This window comes from Corvus moneduloides, chromosome 8 (genome assembly GCF_009650955.1).
Source record: "Corvus moneduloides isolate bCorMon1 chromosome 8, bCorMon1.pri, whole genome shotgun sequence".
Taxonomy (NCBI): Eukaryota; Metazoa; Chordata; class Aves; order Passeriformes; family Corvidae; genus Corvus; species Corvus moneduloides.
In genome coordinates this window covers 27,455,921-27,471,245 of record NC_045483.1, presented here as the reverse complement: position 1 = coordinate 27,471,245, position 15,325 = coordinate 27,455,921, and the positions used below count along the sequence as shown (strand labels likewise).

At 38.8% G+C, this 15,325-nt stretch overlaps 1 protein-coding gene across 11 annotated transcripts in view; it reads left to right on the top strand.

The window, feature by feature from the left end:
• Nucleotides 1-15,325, top strand: part of LDB3 (LIM domain binding 3) — a 111,497-nt gene that overhangs the window by 41,155 nt on the left and 55,017 nt on the right. For 7 of the 11 annotated variants that reach the window (XM_032117126.1, XM_032117125.1, XM_032117122.1 and 4 more), the window contains exons 3-4: nt 5,475-5,550; nt 12,071-12,477. In XM_032117126.1, the coding sequence (XP_031973017.1) occupies nt 5,475-5,550; nt 12,071-12,477 (483 nt within the window). The remainder of the gene's footprint in view (nt 1-5,474; nt 5,551-12,070; nt 12,478-15,325) is intronic. The other 4 variants (XM_032117124.1, XM_032117121.1, XM_032117129.1 and 1 more) reach the window with 1 other exon arrangement.

Below are 15,325 nucleotides of genomic sequence, written 5' to 3'. Positions count from 1 at the left end.
TAATCAATACCTGTTTATGTATTTCTGAGTATTTCGGGAGGACTGTGGGTTTGTCTGCACTGGGCTGCATATAAATTTGATATAAATTAATGTATTTCTTCAACAGTGTTAATGAATACACCTCTCCATAGAAATTCAACCCATGACAGCATAAACAAGTTTTGCAGCTGAATGAAATTTCCTTGGTAGGAACCCACTTTTTTTTTACGGCTTACCTAAGTTTGCAGTAGTGACATGTAGAGGAAATTTTTGGAAATGGTTTAAAAACAATGCAAAGACAGGAAGAAGGAGACGGAGAAGTATCCTGCCTGAGTAAAGGTGTCCATGCTCCTTGGAGGTTAAGTGTGGAGCTTTCTGTGTGTACTGGGTGAGTGCCAGGCATGTGCTCAGCATTCATACTTGGTACTCTGTGGATAACTGTCACCCCCAGGACAGAGCTGCAGGGATACTGGTAGAGCCTCTCTGTTTGCCCATAGAAGCTGCTGGGATGGAGGAATTTGAGTGTCAGTACCAAGTCAATTAAGAGCAGATGGAGGCATTGGCAGCCAGTGACTCCATTCAGGAGGGAACAGGCTGGAGGGCAGAATGTGGGGCAGTTCAGGAAACGAGGGGTTTTCCATAGCAGGGGAGGAGTAAGGAGGATGCACCAGGTACTGTGCAGATGCCAGAGAAGTAGAAAGGGTCAAAGAGAGATCAGGAGAGCCTTTGCAAAAATCTCATCTTTTCACGTACTGGCTTCTGTTCGCTTTCTTTCCTCCCTTTCACAAAAATCTCCAAGGCTTCTTCCCTTTTACTTTCCCTTTCTATCCCATAATGTTTGCGGTTGCCTCAGATTCCTTCTAAGGGAAAATTGGTATTACATACTTCCAAACAGCTTGTTTATTGGATAGCTGCTTCCTTTTGGGCTGATGCCCTCTATGCCTAGCAAGCTTTTGTCCTTATGTTGCTGTGGGCATGAATGTTAGATCTGGAAAGTGTGATTGCCCAACTTGCAATTGGAGTGCAGCATAACGCAGGGAAATAATTAATGAATCAGTCATCCAGCCAAATGTTAATATTTGCATTTGCCATTGATACATAGAGAGCAAAAGTGCTGGTGGAAGTGTTTGTCAGTTTTATTGCAGGCACAGATGATATCCTGAGAGGGGGAAAGTAGGTCTGATCCTAGGCCCAGAGTGATCACAGTTGTATTTGAAGTACTGTGAAATGTTCTTTGTGATTCTCATTGGAGTCACTAAGTGGTTGCTGATGTCCCAGGTACGGCATAGAGAATTACACCACGGTATCGTGGGACTCAAGGTTTTCTGTGAAAGACTTAGAAACATGCAGCAGCTTCTGTTTGGCTGCCTAATTCACTGGTTAGCTGAACATTTAACTGGCACATTACTATCTTAGCATTTATTAAATGGACACCTCAAATTGATAACCATGAGTAATGCTTAGTCTCTTTATGTCTCTTGCTGACACTCCCAGCACCATCCCCACCAAATTATCAGGAATATTAATGCATTAAAACATATGTATAAGAAGCCATATTCTACATGTTTTGTTTTGCATCCTGCTCTGTGCTCACCTGCTGCACCCCAGAATGACTCCATTTCAGTTAGGTGATAGCTGAAGTATGTAAAATGTTTTCTAAGCATTTCTAATCCTAATCTAGTCTGTTTTATTACCTTTCAATGCACTTGATGCCTTTTCATTTTGTAGTAGTTGAAATACTAGGATACAATTATTAAGCTATTCAAGAAGTTGTAAATAAGTGCTCATGTGTCAAAAATGATAAGTGAAAAAGCATACTGTAAGAAAGAAATGTTGATTTTAGTTGTCCTGAGAATTAGAAAAGGTAGACACTGACTGTGAAGATAGGAAGTAGAAAAAAGCCCCATGAAGATGAAAAAGAGCTATTATCTCTTAGATCATGTCACCTCTCTGCAAGTACAATATTCTGCTCTCCTGAGGACGCAATTTAAACTGCTAGTGCATCACAGAACTCCTTTGCAGCCCTTCCTTAGGCAGGCAGCTCCTCAGTGCAGTTGACTCCTAATGAACCTTTGTTGTGAGTACAGAAATACCAGGATTGAAGTCAAGTGTTCTTCAATTAAAGATCTGTTTTGGTAGGTGGGAACAAGTAGAAATTCTGGCAGTCATTTTAGCAGTGTTATCAAAATTGAACTGCTTCACAAAACTACATCCGTCTTGGTTTTGAACTTCATTAAAAAAGAGAACCAGTATTGAGGCAGAGAAGAGGTGTATCTGTGGGAAGGAGAAGAGTTTAATAAAATACCAAAATGATGTATTTGGTCATCATTAGAACTGTTCTAAGTTTTCATTTTGACATGAGGTTTTTGTTTCCATTTTTAAATTGGAAAATGTAGAAGAAAGTATCTAAAAGTTGAAATCAAATTAATTGCCTAAGAAAAAGAACCTTGATGAAAAATTTCAACATCAAATCTAAAATTATCACAGTCATCTGTGAAATTTGGGCTTTCATCCTTCTCATAGCCCTACTGGGCAGTTACAGCCTCAAGTGTTTGGAATAAAATAATTTTACAATCAATGGATTAAAATGTAAACCTGGACATGTGTTTGCTACAGCACCATCATCACTTGAAAATCAAACTTCTGTTGCTACAGGATTTGATCCATCTAGCAAAGGAGGGAGGAAGAAAAGAATGTTCTGAACTTGCAGATGTTTTTCCCAGAGGAGTAATGACTCTTACGTAAATAATCACTTTATTCTGCAAGTGCATACACTTTCATTCCACAAATTGATTTCACCTCTTCTGCCCTTTTCTCTGGTGCAAGCCTCTGCTAGATCTAGCAAGCCTCATTATTCTGTTTTTAAATATCAAAGCTATAAACATCTAAGTCAGAGCTGTGTAGGAACATCATCATTTTCAAGTAACATCTTGAAACCTCCAAGTTGGTATCAAATACAAATCTTGGCTAACACTGTGAATGACAGATGTATTTTATCACTAATGTGGAAGAAATGCAGCTTTTTTGCATCATCTTCTGTGGTCAGGTAATGAGAGAGGAAAAACTAAACACACAGTAAACATCGGAAGTGATGGAATAGTCTGGTAAATAAATTTGTTTGCCACAATACAACTGTTTCCCAGTTAAGCATCAAATATGCAGTCGTTGTTTGCTACACCTCTGTATATGGCAAACGACATCTACAGTGCTGAGCTGCTCTGGTGCTAAAATTCATCATCAGTGAGCAGAGCTGGGGGACATTTAACATGGTATGGCCAGGTCCACCAATGTCACTTCAGAAATTACGGTAATGGAAAGAGGAGCAGAATCATCTCCTAAATCTTTGCGTGTTCATAAACTGTCACTGTCAGTTTTCAGCTACCATGTGTTACGAGCTGCAGTTGATTTTTTTTCTCTTTTTTGCTGTCTTTCATGATACATGTGCATGTCTCATAAATATGATTTATTGTTTCTCTTTTTAAGCTAAAATGGGTGGAGGAAGAGTACAACACTCATTCCTGAGGGAAGATAACTTGCCTGAGGGAAGTTTGGTTTAGGCAGTTAGTGAGTAGATCTTGTTCTTAGCACTTGAAGGTATCTATTTCTAAGATAATTATGTCTTAGGGAGTATATTGTGATATATTTCAGCTGTGAGTATGAATTATAATTTTCTAGCCTGTTGTTTCAGGAATACTTTGTCAGTGAATTTCACAGGGTAATTACACATTGTTTAACAAAATGCCACTTTTCATTGTCTCCTCAGACTGTGTTCATTTTCATAGTACCTGGCTGTGAGGTAGGCATCTATTAAATCAGCTTGGTTTTCAAAGTAGCAAAATTTCCATACCTTCTAAGTGGAAATCTTCCAGTTCCTGGAAGGATTACTCCTTTTTCCTAGGTGGTCTTTTTTTTGTATGTTCACTACTGCTTATGGAAAAAATGTTGTGTGGTAGCTAAAGTTAAACACACAGCTCAGTGTGAAACTGGGTATTAATGCAGGAATTGCCACTGGGGATGAGCCCTGTTCCTGTTTAGCTCAGCTTTCCCTCTCTGATAGATGCCCCTGGTAAGTATTTCAGAGGAAAGTGCAACACAGCCCTCAGTAAAGAAATAATGAACCTAGCACAGAAGGTCTTTAAAGCTGTGCCATGAAAAATGAGAGTCTGTATGTTTACTTACTATACCCAGTAGAAAGCAGCTCTTGGGGTTTTTGTTGTTAAGTGTAACTGTTTGATCCTTTCTGATACTCTGCTCTTCTCAGAGTCTCAATGATATCTTGTAACAATGAGTTTCACCTCAGGTTAATCAAGTTCTCTAGGAAAAGATGTTTGCCTTTATCAATTTTATATGTGTTGTCTTTTCAATTTCACTCAATGTCCACAAGAGTTGTTTTATTTCCCTTTTTCTACCATTCATTATTTTTTAAGCCTCTGTAGTGTCTTCCCTTCTTCATCTCCTGTCTAAAGCAGACATTTCCAAATGTCTCAGTTGCTTCTACTTGATTTGTAAGCTTTTAAGTATTTTTATTTCATTTTTGTACCTGTCCTCATTTTGCAATGTACTTTTTAAAGATACGAATTTGATGCATAATCCTGATCTGTAGGTTGGAAATGAGATATTACTTGTATAGTTCTGATGCTTTTGACTATTTTTGGTTTTATTTCATTTTTTATTTCATTTTCTCTGGTGATCCCATATGTACTGGAACGATTTCAGGGGAGCGTTCAGCACTATGCAGATTCTCACAACACCTCCCACAACTACATCTTCACTTACCTGAGCATCCTAGAAGTGCTTCAGTTAGCATTTGCCACTGTGCTTTCTTTGTTATTTACCAATGAAAGGGCAAACTGTATGTTTTCAAATCATTTTAGTGGGGTTTATTTGGGGCTTTTTTAAACGATCAAGGACATATATTTGTCAAATACAGGTGAAAGGCACTTGGAGGGGCTATTTCAGTAGTGTTCTGCTCATTGTAAAAACTCAATTGTCTGAAATGAAGCCCATGTTTCTTCCTGCAGAGAGATTTAAGTAATTGCAGTTGTAGTTGTACAGTTTAAGCTATTAAATAATCTTTTGAGGAGTTGCTCTTTAGATGCCTCAGCACCAAAGTTTAGCCTCTGCATTTTAAAACACCTTTAAGTCCCTTTTTCCAGAGTGCTTCCCAAACTTGAATTTATCTAGTTGTGGCTGACTTTCATCTGTGAAAATGCAGTTTGTCACAAGTATTGGAAAACAGATGTTCTCCCAAGTCAGAGGCTGCATCCATAACTGGTGGATTTTCATCATTCAGAGAGATTTTCTCAAACTTTTTCTCTCATTTAATACCTCTGTAAATGAAGATGTAGAAAAAGCCTCATGATTGATAGAAAAAGTCTAGGCTATGCTTAACTTTCAGACCTGATGTAGCAGCTTTTTGGCATGAAATTAGAGCTGAAAAATAGGAGTCCAGATTGCACACCTTTTTTCCTTTTTTTTTTTTTTTTGATCCCCAGATCTAAACGTCCAGTGCCAGTTTCAACCACAGCTCCCAGAATTGACTCTCCCAGGGCTGTAATTCCCCATCAGAAGGTAAGTGACACGTTTCTCCTCAGCCAGAGTGAATACCATTTTTATCTACTGTGGTCAAGGTAAATATCTACTACAGGAAATAGTTTTTGCCGGCCCCAAATAATTAAACGTTGAATGAATGCACAGACAGCAAAATTGCTGCAATGCAGGGTATTGGTGATCTTATTTTGCTGATTTCTTATTAGCAGGACCAAAGCATCCAGCTATCCTTTGATGTGATTTGGTCTAACCAATTCTGAGCAGCTGTTTTCATCTAGACTACAAGAAGCCACTAAAGCTTCTCAAAATATACATTTGCTTTTGTAGAAAGAGAACCATTAGAACAAGAGACCATTGGGGAGAGCCATTAGATTATGCCTCAGACTATTCACATCCTGACTGCAACTGAAATGACACTGATTTGGAAAGAGGACGTGAGGGCATTTGAAAGCTTGCATCGTATAGTGTTCTTATCATAGGATTCAGAAGACCTCAGAATAAAAAATAAAGAGGATAGGTCAATTTAATGAATAACAGCAAGTGGCAGAGGAAATGGATGGCTTGGTTTCCACTGTCAAAGCACATAATCTTTCATAAAATAAATGTTCATTTTAGAATAAACACTGACTGTACCTGGCAACTCATCTTCTGTATCTTTAGAGACACTGAGGAGCAAGGGTACCTGAAAGATGGTGTATATATCCTTAGGCTCAGGCTCTGGGTAGGACATTTGTATTGCTGATGCATTTGATTAGATAAATGGGCAGGAGGTAAAGTTTCCATTGCTGCAACTTATCCCTTCTGTCAGTGCCAGTTTCATCCCTAGCATGCATATAAATAAAAAACACTGAAGATCAAAATACGTGGGGAATTAGATGATGTTCTACTGTTTTTGACAATTCCAGCTTCCATAGATCAATTTTAAGTAATTTTTATAAGCACTATGCTTTCCAAATTCAGAGCACAGATGGTAACATCATCCCTAAAACTGCTGCAAATAGGTTCAAGGTAACAGAAGAGAATGCACCTGGGGGGAATAATTTTATTCAGTTCTATTTTGTGAAATTTTAAATTACCCTGACTGGCCATTTATTAGTTGAGACAGAAATAATGCTATTTCAGACTGGATCTTACAAACTTTTTGGGCAAGGGAAGATGAAATTAAGAATTTATCTTGCTCAGAGTTGTTTCTGCTTATATCATGATTTTATAAAAGTTATCTTGGAGGAAGTTATTGGAAGAGTCATCAAACAATACTGTGAAATTCCTAGGAAAACAAGCGATGGATCATTCTTTTTGGTTCAACTGGTATTTGCACCAGCAAAGTAATAGGGACGGGAAGGGGAAGGAGTTCTCATTTTCCCTCAAGAGCCACACAGAATGGTGTTGGTGTTCAAGGCAATGAGTAGATGTCTCATCAGAGTCACTCACCAACACAAGATTGACACCTACCTTTTGGGCTCTATAGCACCTGCACAGGTAGGAAAATTTTGTCTGCTTCCTCCATAGGCACATAGAGCTTTTATATATTGGATTTTCACAACTCTTTCAAGTGCATTTCTTCCTTGGCAAGTGTCAATTTTAAAATTTCTGCCATAGGTCTTCAAAGCTGTTTACCACAGAAAACAGTTTCCTCCCTCCATTATCTCCGGTATAGAAAAGTTAACTGTAGACACTGCAGGGATCCTAAAAGAGCCCTTGGCATGAAAGCCATAAAGACATTTTATATTTCCTATTCTAACCCTTCAGAGAGAGATGAGGACCAAAGGACTGAAGCCATTTTCAGAATTTGAGAATTCTGTGCAAGGTGCTCAGGAAAGGTTTATAGAAGCTGCTGAAGGCAGCCTGTTCTGAGCATGCTACAGGCAGTCCCAGCAGCTGGAAAAGAGAATTACTGGAACCTTTCTGGAGGAAAAGGGTGGCATCCCTGAGAAGGTATGGTGGGAAACAGGGTATCTAGCAGTATTCAGGAGGATCTTAGGTGTAGGGTCTTTCACCCAGGGGGAAGAGGTAGCAGTAGAGTGCTGGAGGGGGAGACCCTTTGCAGGTCAAGAGGAGGACACTTGTGTCACTCATCTATACCAGTGGACAACAGTAAGTTTTAAGTGAAGAAGAATCCTTTTCTGGGGGTTGTTTGGAAGGGAAAGAAGGCACTGAAACCTTAGTGAAGTCTCAAAATCCAGAATAAAAATAACTGGTAGAAACAGTGTAATGCTGATGTTGCAGTAAGGTACCTTACAGTAAATACACTTTAAAACCAAGGTTTCTTTGCTTGTCCCTTTATTGTTTCTAGTAACAGTATCCCTGTAGAAATGAAGAATTCTGTGACACACAGGCAGAAGTCACCTCCACACCTCTGCTTGACAGTGTTTAGACTGATGATTCACATGAAATGAATTTGATTGTATTTCTTAAAAATCAGCAAAAAACTGCATTGCAAGACAGTCATGACAGTGTCATCCTCATACAGCAAGAGAAGCTTTCCTCACCCTTCTCTGGTTAAGGTTAAGGCATGGCAATGTTAGCTAAACAATCTGCATGTGTAACTTCAGTGTCTAGTTAAAACCATAAATCCTCTTGTATATTATTGCTGATCTGATTGCACCTTCCACTAATTTTCAAGCTTGCACTTCTTCTTTCATTGTTTTTTTGTTTTGTTTTAGGCAAACAAGTATACATTTCTTCAGAAAGATCAGTCATTCTTTCACAAAACTGATCAATGTTATAGATGATGCAGGTTCTGCAGCCATAAGTACGTAGACTATTATTGGAAATAAAGCTTGGTTGATTTTCAATTTCACTATATCTTTATCTGACATAAATCTCAAACTGGAAACAATTTTCATTTCGTTTAGTCAAATCTTTTTGATTTAATGAAGTCTTTTGCACAGGTGGGGCATAGCTGGAAGAAAGGGTATAGTTAATGTTGAAAGTATTCAAATAACAATAAGAGTAAGCTTGAGTCCAAGGATTTAAACTAAGCCATCAATCAGTCAATGAGTTCCTGCAGCTCTCCAGAGGGGACACAACACAAGTGAAGATTCAGCTCAGTGCAGTTCAAAACATTCCAGCTGGAGCTTTAGGGTTAAGCATGGCTTTAACATTTGTCCCTTTGCATGAAGGTACTGACAGCCTTGTTATTTTTAATAATATGGCTATGTGTTGTGCTTTTTGTGAAACACTACTGAACACACTTATTTTGGAGTCCCAGTGAGGATCTTGTCATACTTATGATTTGTTTCCTGCCAAATTTGGGAGCCTTTGTGTTTAAGAGAAAATAGATGGAGATGACTGACTTTTTAAGGAGAGTATAGGATGGAAGAGCTGGCTCAGCCAAAAGCAGTTTGATCATGTCTTTGAGCAGAGTCATTCAGTGCCATGGTGCCTCCATTCCCTTTTTTCTCTAAAAAATTTAAAGCAACGATTGCTTCTTGAGCATATTGGGTGGTCAAATTCACTGGTATACTGTTAAAATTGTTCTCCCAGAAGTGCAAGAGGTGAGTAATGACTGTAGGGTCACAGCAATAGATAAATAGAAAATGAGCTGCCAAAGGGAGAGGACCTGCAAAACTTGGCATTGTGTCTCCCAATATAAATTGGTTTCTCACTTCCCTGATACATAAGAAGGGACATTTGCCTTCCATAGAAACTGGATTTTTATAAACAAATAATATTTTGGAACAGAAATTGAGCTGATTCCTAGCTTCCTTCTATTTCAAAACGTTTGAGATTCCCCTACATTTATCAGTTTTAAGCTCATTCTCTGACATTATGCAGTTTTCCTCCCGCAGTGAGCGTTTGCTGCACGATCCCAGAATCTCCGTGGAGGGAAGCCCATTGCTCAGTGTCAGAGCCTCCTCTTCTGGTCGGCTGGAGGGGTAGCATCAGACTCCCAGAGCTGGAAATGTCAGCTTGCTTTTCCAGCCAGTGAAACAGAATGGGATGAGAGATGGGGAACAGGGGAACATTTGTTACTGTTGGCTGCATTTCATGTGATGCAATGCTGAAAGCTCAGTGCTGCTGCTCAGTATTAGACATTTGCCCTTCACAGTCAGCAGCGGTTTCAGAAATTCCGCATTAATCTGGTTTTGATGCTGAACTGGAGAAAAAAAATAATTCTACAATATTCTCCCAGGAATAAGCTGAATCAGAGATATTTTTTTTGTTAGTCACAAGAGGAAAGAGCTAAATATGCTGCTGATGGGGCAGTAATTCTTTAGATGAAATAGTACACCTGCTCCCTTAGACATGTCCTGTTTCATCCATTTCCCCCCTGCAACACAGGGAAAACAACTACTCTAAAACTATCAAAAATATGAACTCAAGATGGAGATTGCTAACTTGGCACTGCTGAGCTCTTAGGAATTCTAGTGCTGAGTTGCCAGTGTGCTGGTATTCCAGCTAGAAATTGTTTGAGGAGCAAAACTAGAACTCCATTTGTGCCAAAAGGGAGCCAAATCATCAGCCATCATTTTTTATGGCTATCCTATAATTTTCCCTCTGCCTGCTGCTACTGTCCAGTAATACCAAGACTATGAAAATGCATTAAGGTTAAGGAGATATGTGGCATTTATCTCACTAGCAGTTGAAACTGATACTTTACCATCAGCTCTCCTTGCTTGTCCTTTTATTTTGGAGTGTAGGGAGTAACCCACAGTTAACTAAAAGCCACAGAGTTTTCAGGGTCACAAACAAATATAACTCTGGCATATCCTTTTTATTCTGTTACTTCTGTGTTAACTTTTTATTTAATAATTGTTTTGTCTCTCTCTGCTGGCATGTAAAAATGGTTTGCCCAAGTGACAACTTAATTTTTGAATATGGCCTTGTGCATTCGTGCCTCTTTTTGAACACATTTTTAGAGAGAACGCCTGATTTCTGTTTATTTAATGATATCTGGAAGCTTTCAATAGGCCACTGAAAGGGATTGTTGCTTGCCATTTTCACTGTCAGGGTATAATGACCTAAGTATCTATTGCAAATTTATTTATTTAAAAAGGCACAGTCCGAAAATGCTTTTAGGATTATCTGTTTCTACAGCCTCAGGCCGTTATTAGTGCCAGCTAAAATCTCTTCCTGTTTATCACTAAGAAAAATTATCTCAGTTCATTTTATCTGCCTTACATTTTTGATTCAAAATGTCTTAAATGTGTTTAGTGTTATGATTATTTATATCCTTAGACCTTTAGGGTTTTTTTCAATAAATTTCAATTAATCAAGCTGTATTATCTTTATTTTTTTTTTCAAATGTATGTTCCCTGAACTTATATATGCAATATAGAAAAATCCAAGAGGGCTGTATAAATACTTATTTTTCTAGTGAACCATAGAATCAAAATGAGTAAATTACATTAATGATAACCAATACTATCAAAAGTATAGAAGTAGAGACCAGGTTATTCTCAGGCCTATATTTCATGCAAGGCTGTGGGGGAGCTGAGTGCAAGGTGTTAAAAATGGTGATTGAATTGCCACTGAATGGGGCAAAATGTCACTGCAGGCTACCACCTGCTCTTGAGCTGGCTTTTATTGAGGCCAGATTGTGGGTTCCATTTCTTCTTCAGGATGATGTCCCCTGCCTGTCCCTGTCCCCTGAGCTGGACTGCAGCAAGTAGCCAGCATTACTGGGCCTCTTAACTGTGAGCATTTTTCTTTTTTGATAAATCTTCTATTTTGGTTTCACTAAGGTTTGTTTTTAGTGAATCATTTATGAAACTGCAGTGTTGGACTGTGTTTCTCCAGGAGGAGTTTTTGGTAGATTTTTTTGAATCTGAACACCAGCACAGACTTCTATGGGTATAGGTATTGTAGGAGAGATTCCTTTGACTAAGACAGCACCTGCTGTCCTAGTTAGGAATATTATCTGGGACAGGACTGTAGGATCATACACACACCTCCATGCTCAAGCACACATTCCCTCAAGCGGAATTTATGCAGGAATGATCAGCATAGGAGCATCCTCTCTGTGGAGCAGTACCTGTTCTCGAGTCCTGTTGGTCTCTCTGCTAACCCTGCTGCATGGCCTGATCAGCATGACCCAGAGCCCAGGAAAGCAGTGCATAACCTCCGTAACTTTGAGTGCAGTCATAGAAAACAGAGCAGTGTGGTTTAGAATCATTTTGTCTTTATAATAACGGCATTGACTTCTATGGTTGTACATGATCTGAAATTATTCTGACCTCAAGACATTTTTAAGATTTCTTAATTATCCTAGAAATTAATGGACAGTGTTGTCTTAATATAAAATTATTGCTGTGAGGTTGACTAGTATCAAATGCTTTCTCAATGTTAAGCTTTACTTGTTGATTTCAACTAAAATCCAGTAAAAAATGCCTGAGTTTGTTTTGCTTCCCTTATTTTGAAACAATGCATTTCTTTGAAAAATCTTCCCTGAAAGTTTGAATGCTTTGGCCTCAATCTGTTTATTGCTAGTTTATGACTATGTTTGAAGCATTAATAGCAGATATGTTATTTTTGCATGTGTTCTATGATTGCTCTTTTCTTTTTTGTCTTTTCTTGGCCTGCATGTTTGCTACTACAGGAACCTGCTTGGGAAATCAATGGCAACAGAACAACCTTCAGCCCTCTAACTAACACGGCGACTGAGCCTATGGGTAGTGTTTTAGCAACCAATGGAACATTTTCAGGCTACCTCAACCAGCAAGAGATCAGCTTTTCAAATAGCTCTTCCTACCTAAGGACTACCACAGTTAGATCTTCCATGTCCTCTCAGTCTGTGACTCCTGACATTTCACCTGCCAAGAGCACTCTAGGTTCCAAAGCAAGCCCTGCTTTGGCTGGTGGCAGTAGCCCTGCACACCAGCTGAGCCCTGCGAGGCAGTATAACAACCCCATTGGCCTTTACTCGGCAGAGACCCTGAGGGAAATGGCTGAGATGCATAAATTGAGTCTCAACCGAAGGGCTTCGGAAGGTGGACTTCCTAGAGGGTAGGTAACATGGTACCATCTTTCATTATGTCAATAAGTAATGAACTTGCTGAACAGTGAATGTAATGCTGCTTTACCCTGTTGTGCATTTCTCTGGCAACCATGATTAAGGTCTGGATCAATGATTAAATTTTCCAGTAGCCCCCAAAATATACCCACATTGCCGTTACAGAACAATGGTCTTTGGTATCTGAAGTGGAGCATGGATTGGCAATAGTCAGCAGGGCATGAGGGGGAACACTAGGACTGAAGTAACTGTGATCATCTCAGGGTTGTGGCACTCAGCAGTTCTAACTAATGCATGGAGTCTCAGAGAACCAAGTATTGCTGTCAGACATCAGAGCAGCTGCTATAAACCACACCTGATCTTTGGTACTTGGCTAGAGAGAAATGGCTTTGACCAGCAAATCTGACACGCTCAGCTACTGGAGTGTCCTGCTGCAATTCCTCCCTTAATGTGTTGGCTTTCCTATGCAAAATGAGTCAGAATTGCAATATTTTGAATCCTCTGGTTTGAAGACTGTCTGTCTTGCATCTATTAGCTTTAATGTTAACTTCGCTGTAACAAGGAATGATCTCCAAATAGTTTGATCCTTATTGTCAAGGTTTTCCATATTCTTGTATTGCAGATCATCTGTTTAATTAGTAGGTTTGTAAAGTGGGGAGCTTGGACTACAGTACATGAGAAAAAGAAGTGAGAATCAGGTTTTCCTAATTTTTTTGCCTTCATGTATAAATTGTCAAACAAATCTGATTTTTTAGTTTATTTGTGGTTTGGGTTTTTTTTTTTTTAAATGAAGATGAATTTCTTGTTATGAGTATGTGGAAAAGTGTATTTTCAACACTAGGGACTTGGCTATATAAGGAAAACCAGAAAATTCCAGCAAGCCACTCGAGGTCTGATAGCAAATGCGTAACTTCAGGTACTTTATATCCCTTTGCAGAAGCTCTCTGCAAAAGTAAAACCAAGAGGTTTTAAGCTGTAGCAAAGTAGGGATATTTCTTCCTATTAAAAGAGCATGTACACCTGTTTTAGATGATTCAAGCAGTTTTAGATGATTCATTGCGACTCTCTTGAGCACTCAGCATTAACAATCCTAATTAACTTATCTGAGAAAATTCTATCCTCCCTTCTCATACTGGATAATTAAGTAAAGCAATTACTGTTTAAAAGAAAATAATTGCAGTTAGTAAGCAAGATCAGCAAAATAAACCTCAAAATACTTCTCTCTTAATTCACAGTTTTCTGAAGAATACCAATTCTTGTCTTATTTCAATATGCAGAGCTTCCTGGGAGTATATCTTGCTATCTTTTTCCCCACTGTGTTCATATCCCTCCTGAATACCTGCAGGGGTGAGGGTGAAGGGGCTGAATTTTGGATGGCTCAGCATTGTGACTGTTTGTTATCAGAATTACAACAGAGCTGCATCCATCACTCACCAAAGTCAGTGTGAGCCTTTCTATTCAGTTTGAACTAGATTTTAGGGAGTTGCTGTCTATCTGCCTTTACCATCTGTAACACTGACGAACAAACAAGAAAATAAAAAAACCCTTATCCTGCAGCACAGGAACATTCTGAAAAGATGGAAAGAGCTCAGAAGCACTAAATAAATGTGTCTTGGAAGGTAACTTCTCTGAGATTTAGAGAACTGTACATCCCTGTTGACATGCAGAGAAAATTCAGAGCTCAATAGTGCTGTCATTCCCATTCCCACTTGACAGTTATCCATGAAGTAAGAAGCATCTTGCCTCCTGCTCTGTGGAAAAAAACATGGAACCTGTAACTACCTTGGGACTTGGTGGCATCCATGATAATCTCAACCTCATAGTGGATATATGTGAACAAGGAAAGCACTGTGAGCACTGCAAAATCTGGCCTTTGTTGGGAACATTCTTACCATATAATACAACATGATTGTGATATTGTGGTGCTCCAAAACTGAATTCATTGTGCTTTCACAAACGTGCACTTAGCTGTATGGTAAAAGCTGTAAGGAAGTTCAAGCATGGGGAGTGATTTTAAGGTTCTGTGTCCTTTTCACCAAATGATTTAAACTTAATTGTGTGAATTGCTGTTACAGCTTTAGCTAAACCCTTTGGAAAATCCTATCAAGAAGCTGAAATTAATTTTGAGATTATTTCCTTGATCTGTGAAGAATAACAAAGCATCTGTTTCTCTGATACACTTTACATTAAAGCTTTATCACTCTGGCCCAAGGTGAAAAATAAGCCTGTTAGGAGTGTGGAACGTGATGTGCTGAAAGCTCTGGAGAGTATTAATAAATATGAACAGTGAGTCACAGTTTGTAACATGTGCATCTTTTTCATTCCAGTGTAAGTTATTTTTCACATTGTAGGTCAAGGGCAGTAAATACCTGTCCCACAAGTACGTGCCAGGTGGCTTGGGTTACTGGCTTCTTACTGTGTGACCTCTGCGAGCAGCAAGTTGGGTGTTTCAGACATGTCCCTATATAGAATCAAACTAAAATAATGCATGGCTTTGAACTGGGAGGAATTTTCTTATCTCATGCTAAACATAAGGAGAAGCAAAGCTATACTGTTTTTGAAGGAAGCTATAGGAGCCTCTTCACATCTCAAAAATCTTTACTGAGACGTAACTGCTGAGCTGTTCTTAGTTTGTGCACATAATGTTTCTTTTATTTCAACATACTTTTATATTCCTCTAATTAAGGTGTATTTTAGGGGTTTGGTAGTTCTGCCTTTAAAATATTGTTTTATATGTAAGGTAGATGCCTGGATGAGTCAGAAAATGATACCATTGCACATAGTTTCATTGTAAATGAGTGCCCAGCTGTCCTGCATACACCTAAAATGGATATAGGATGA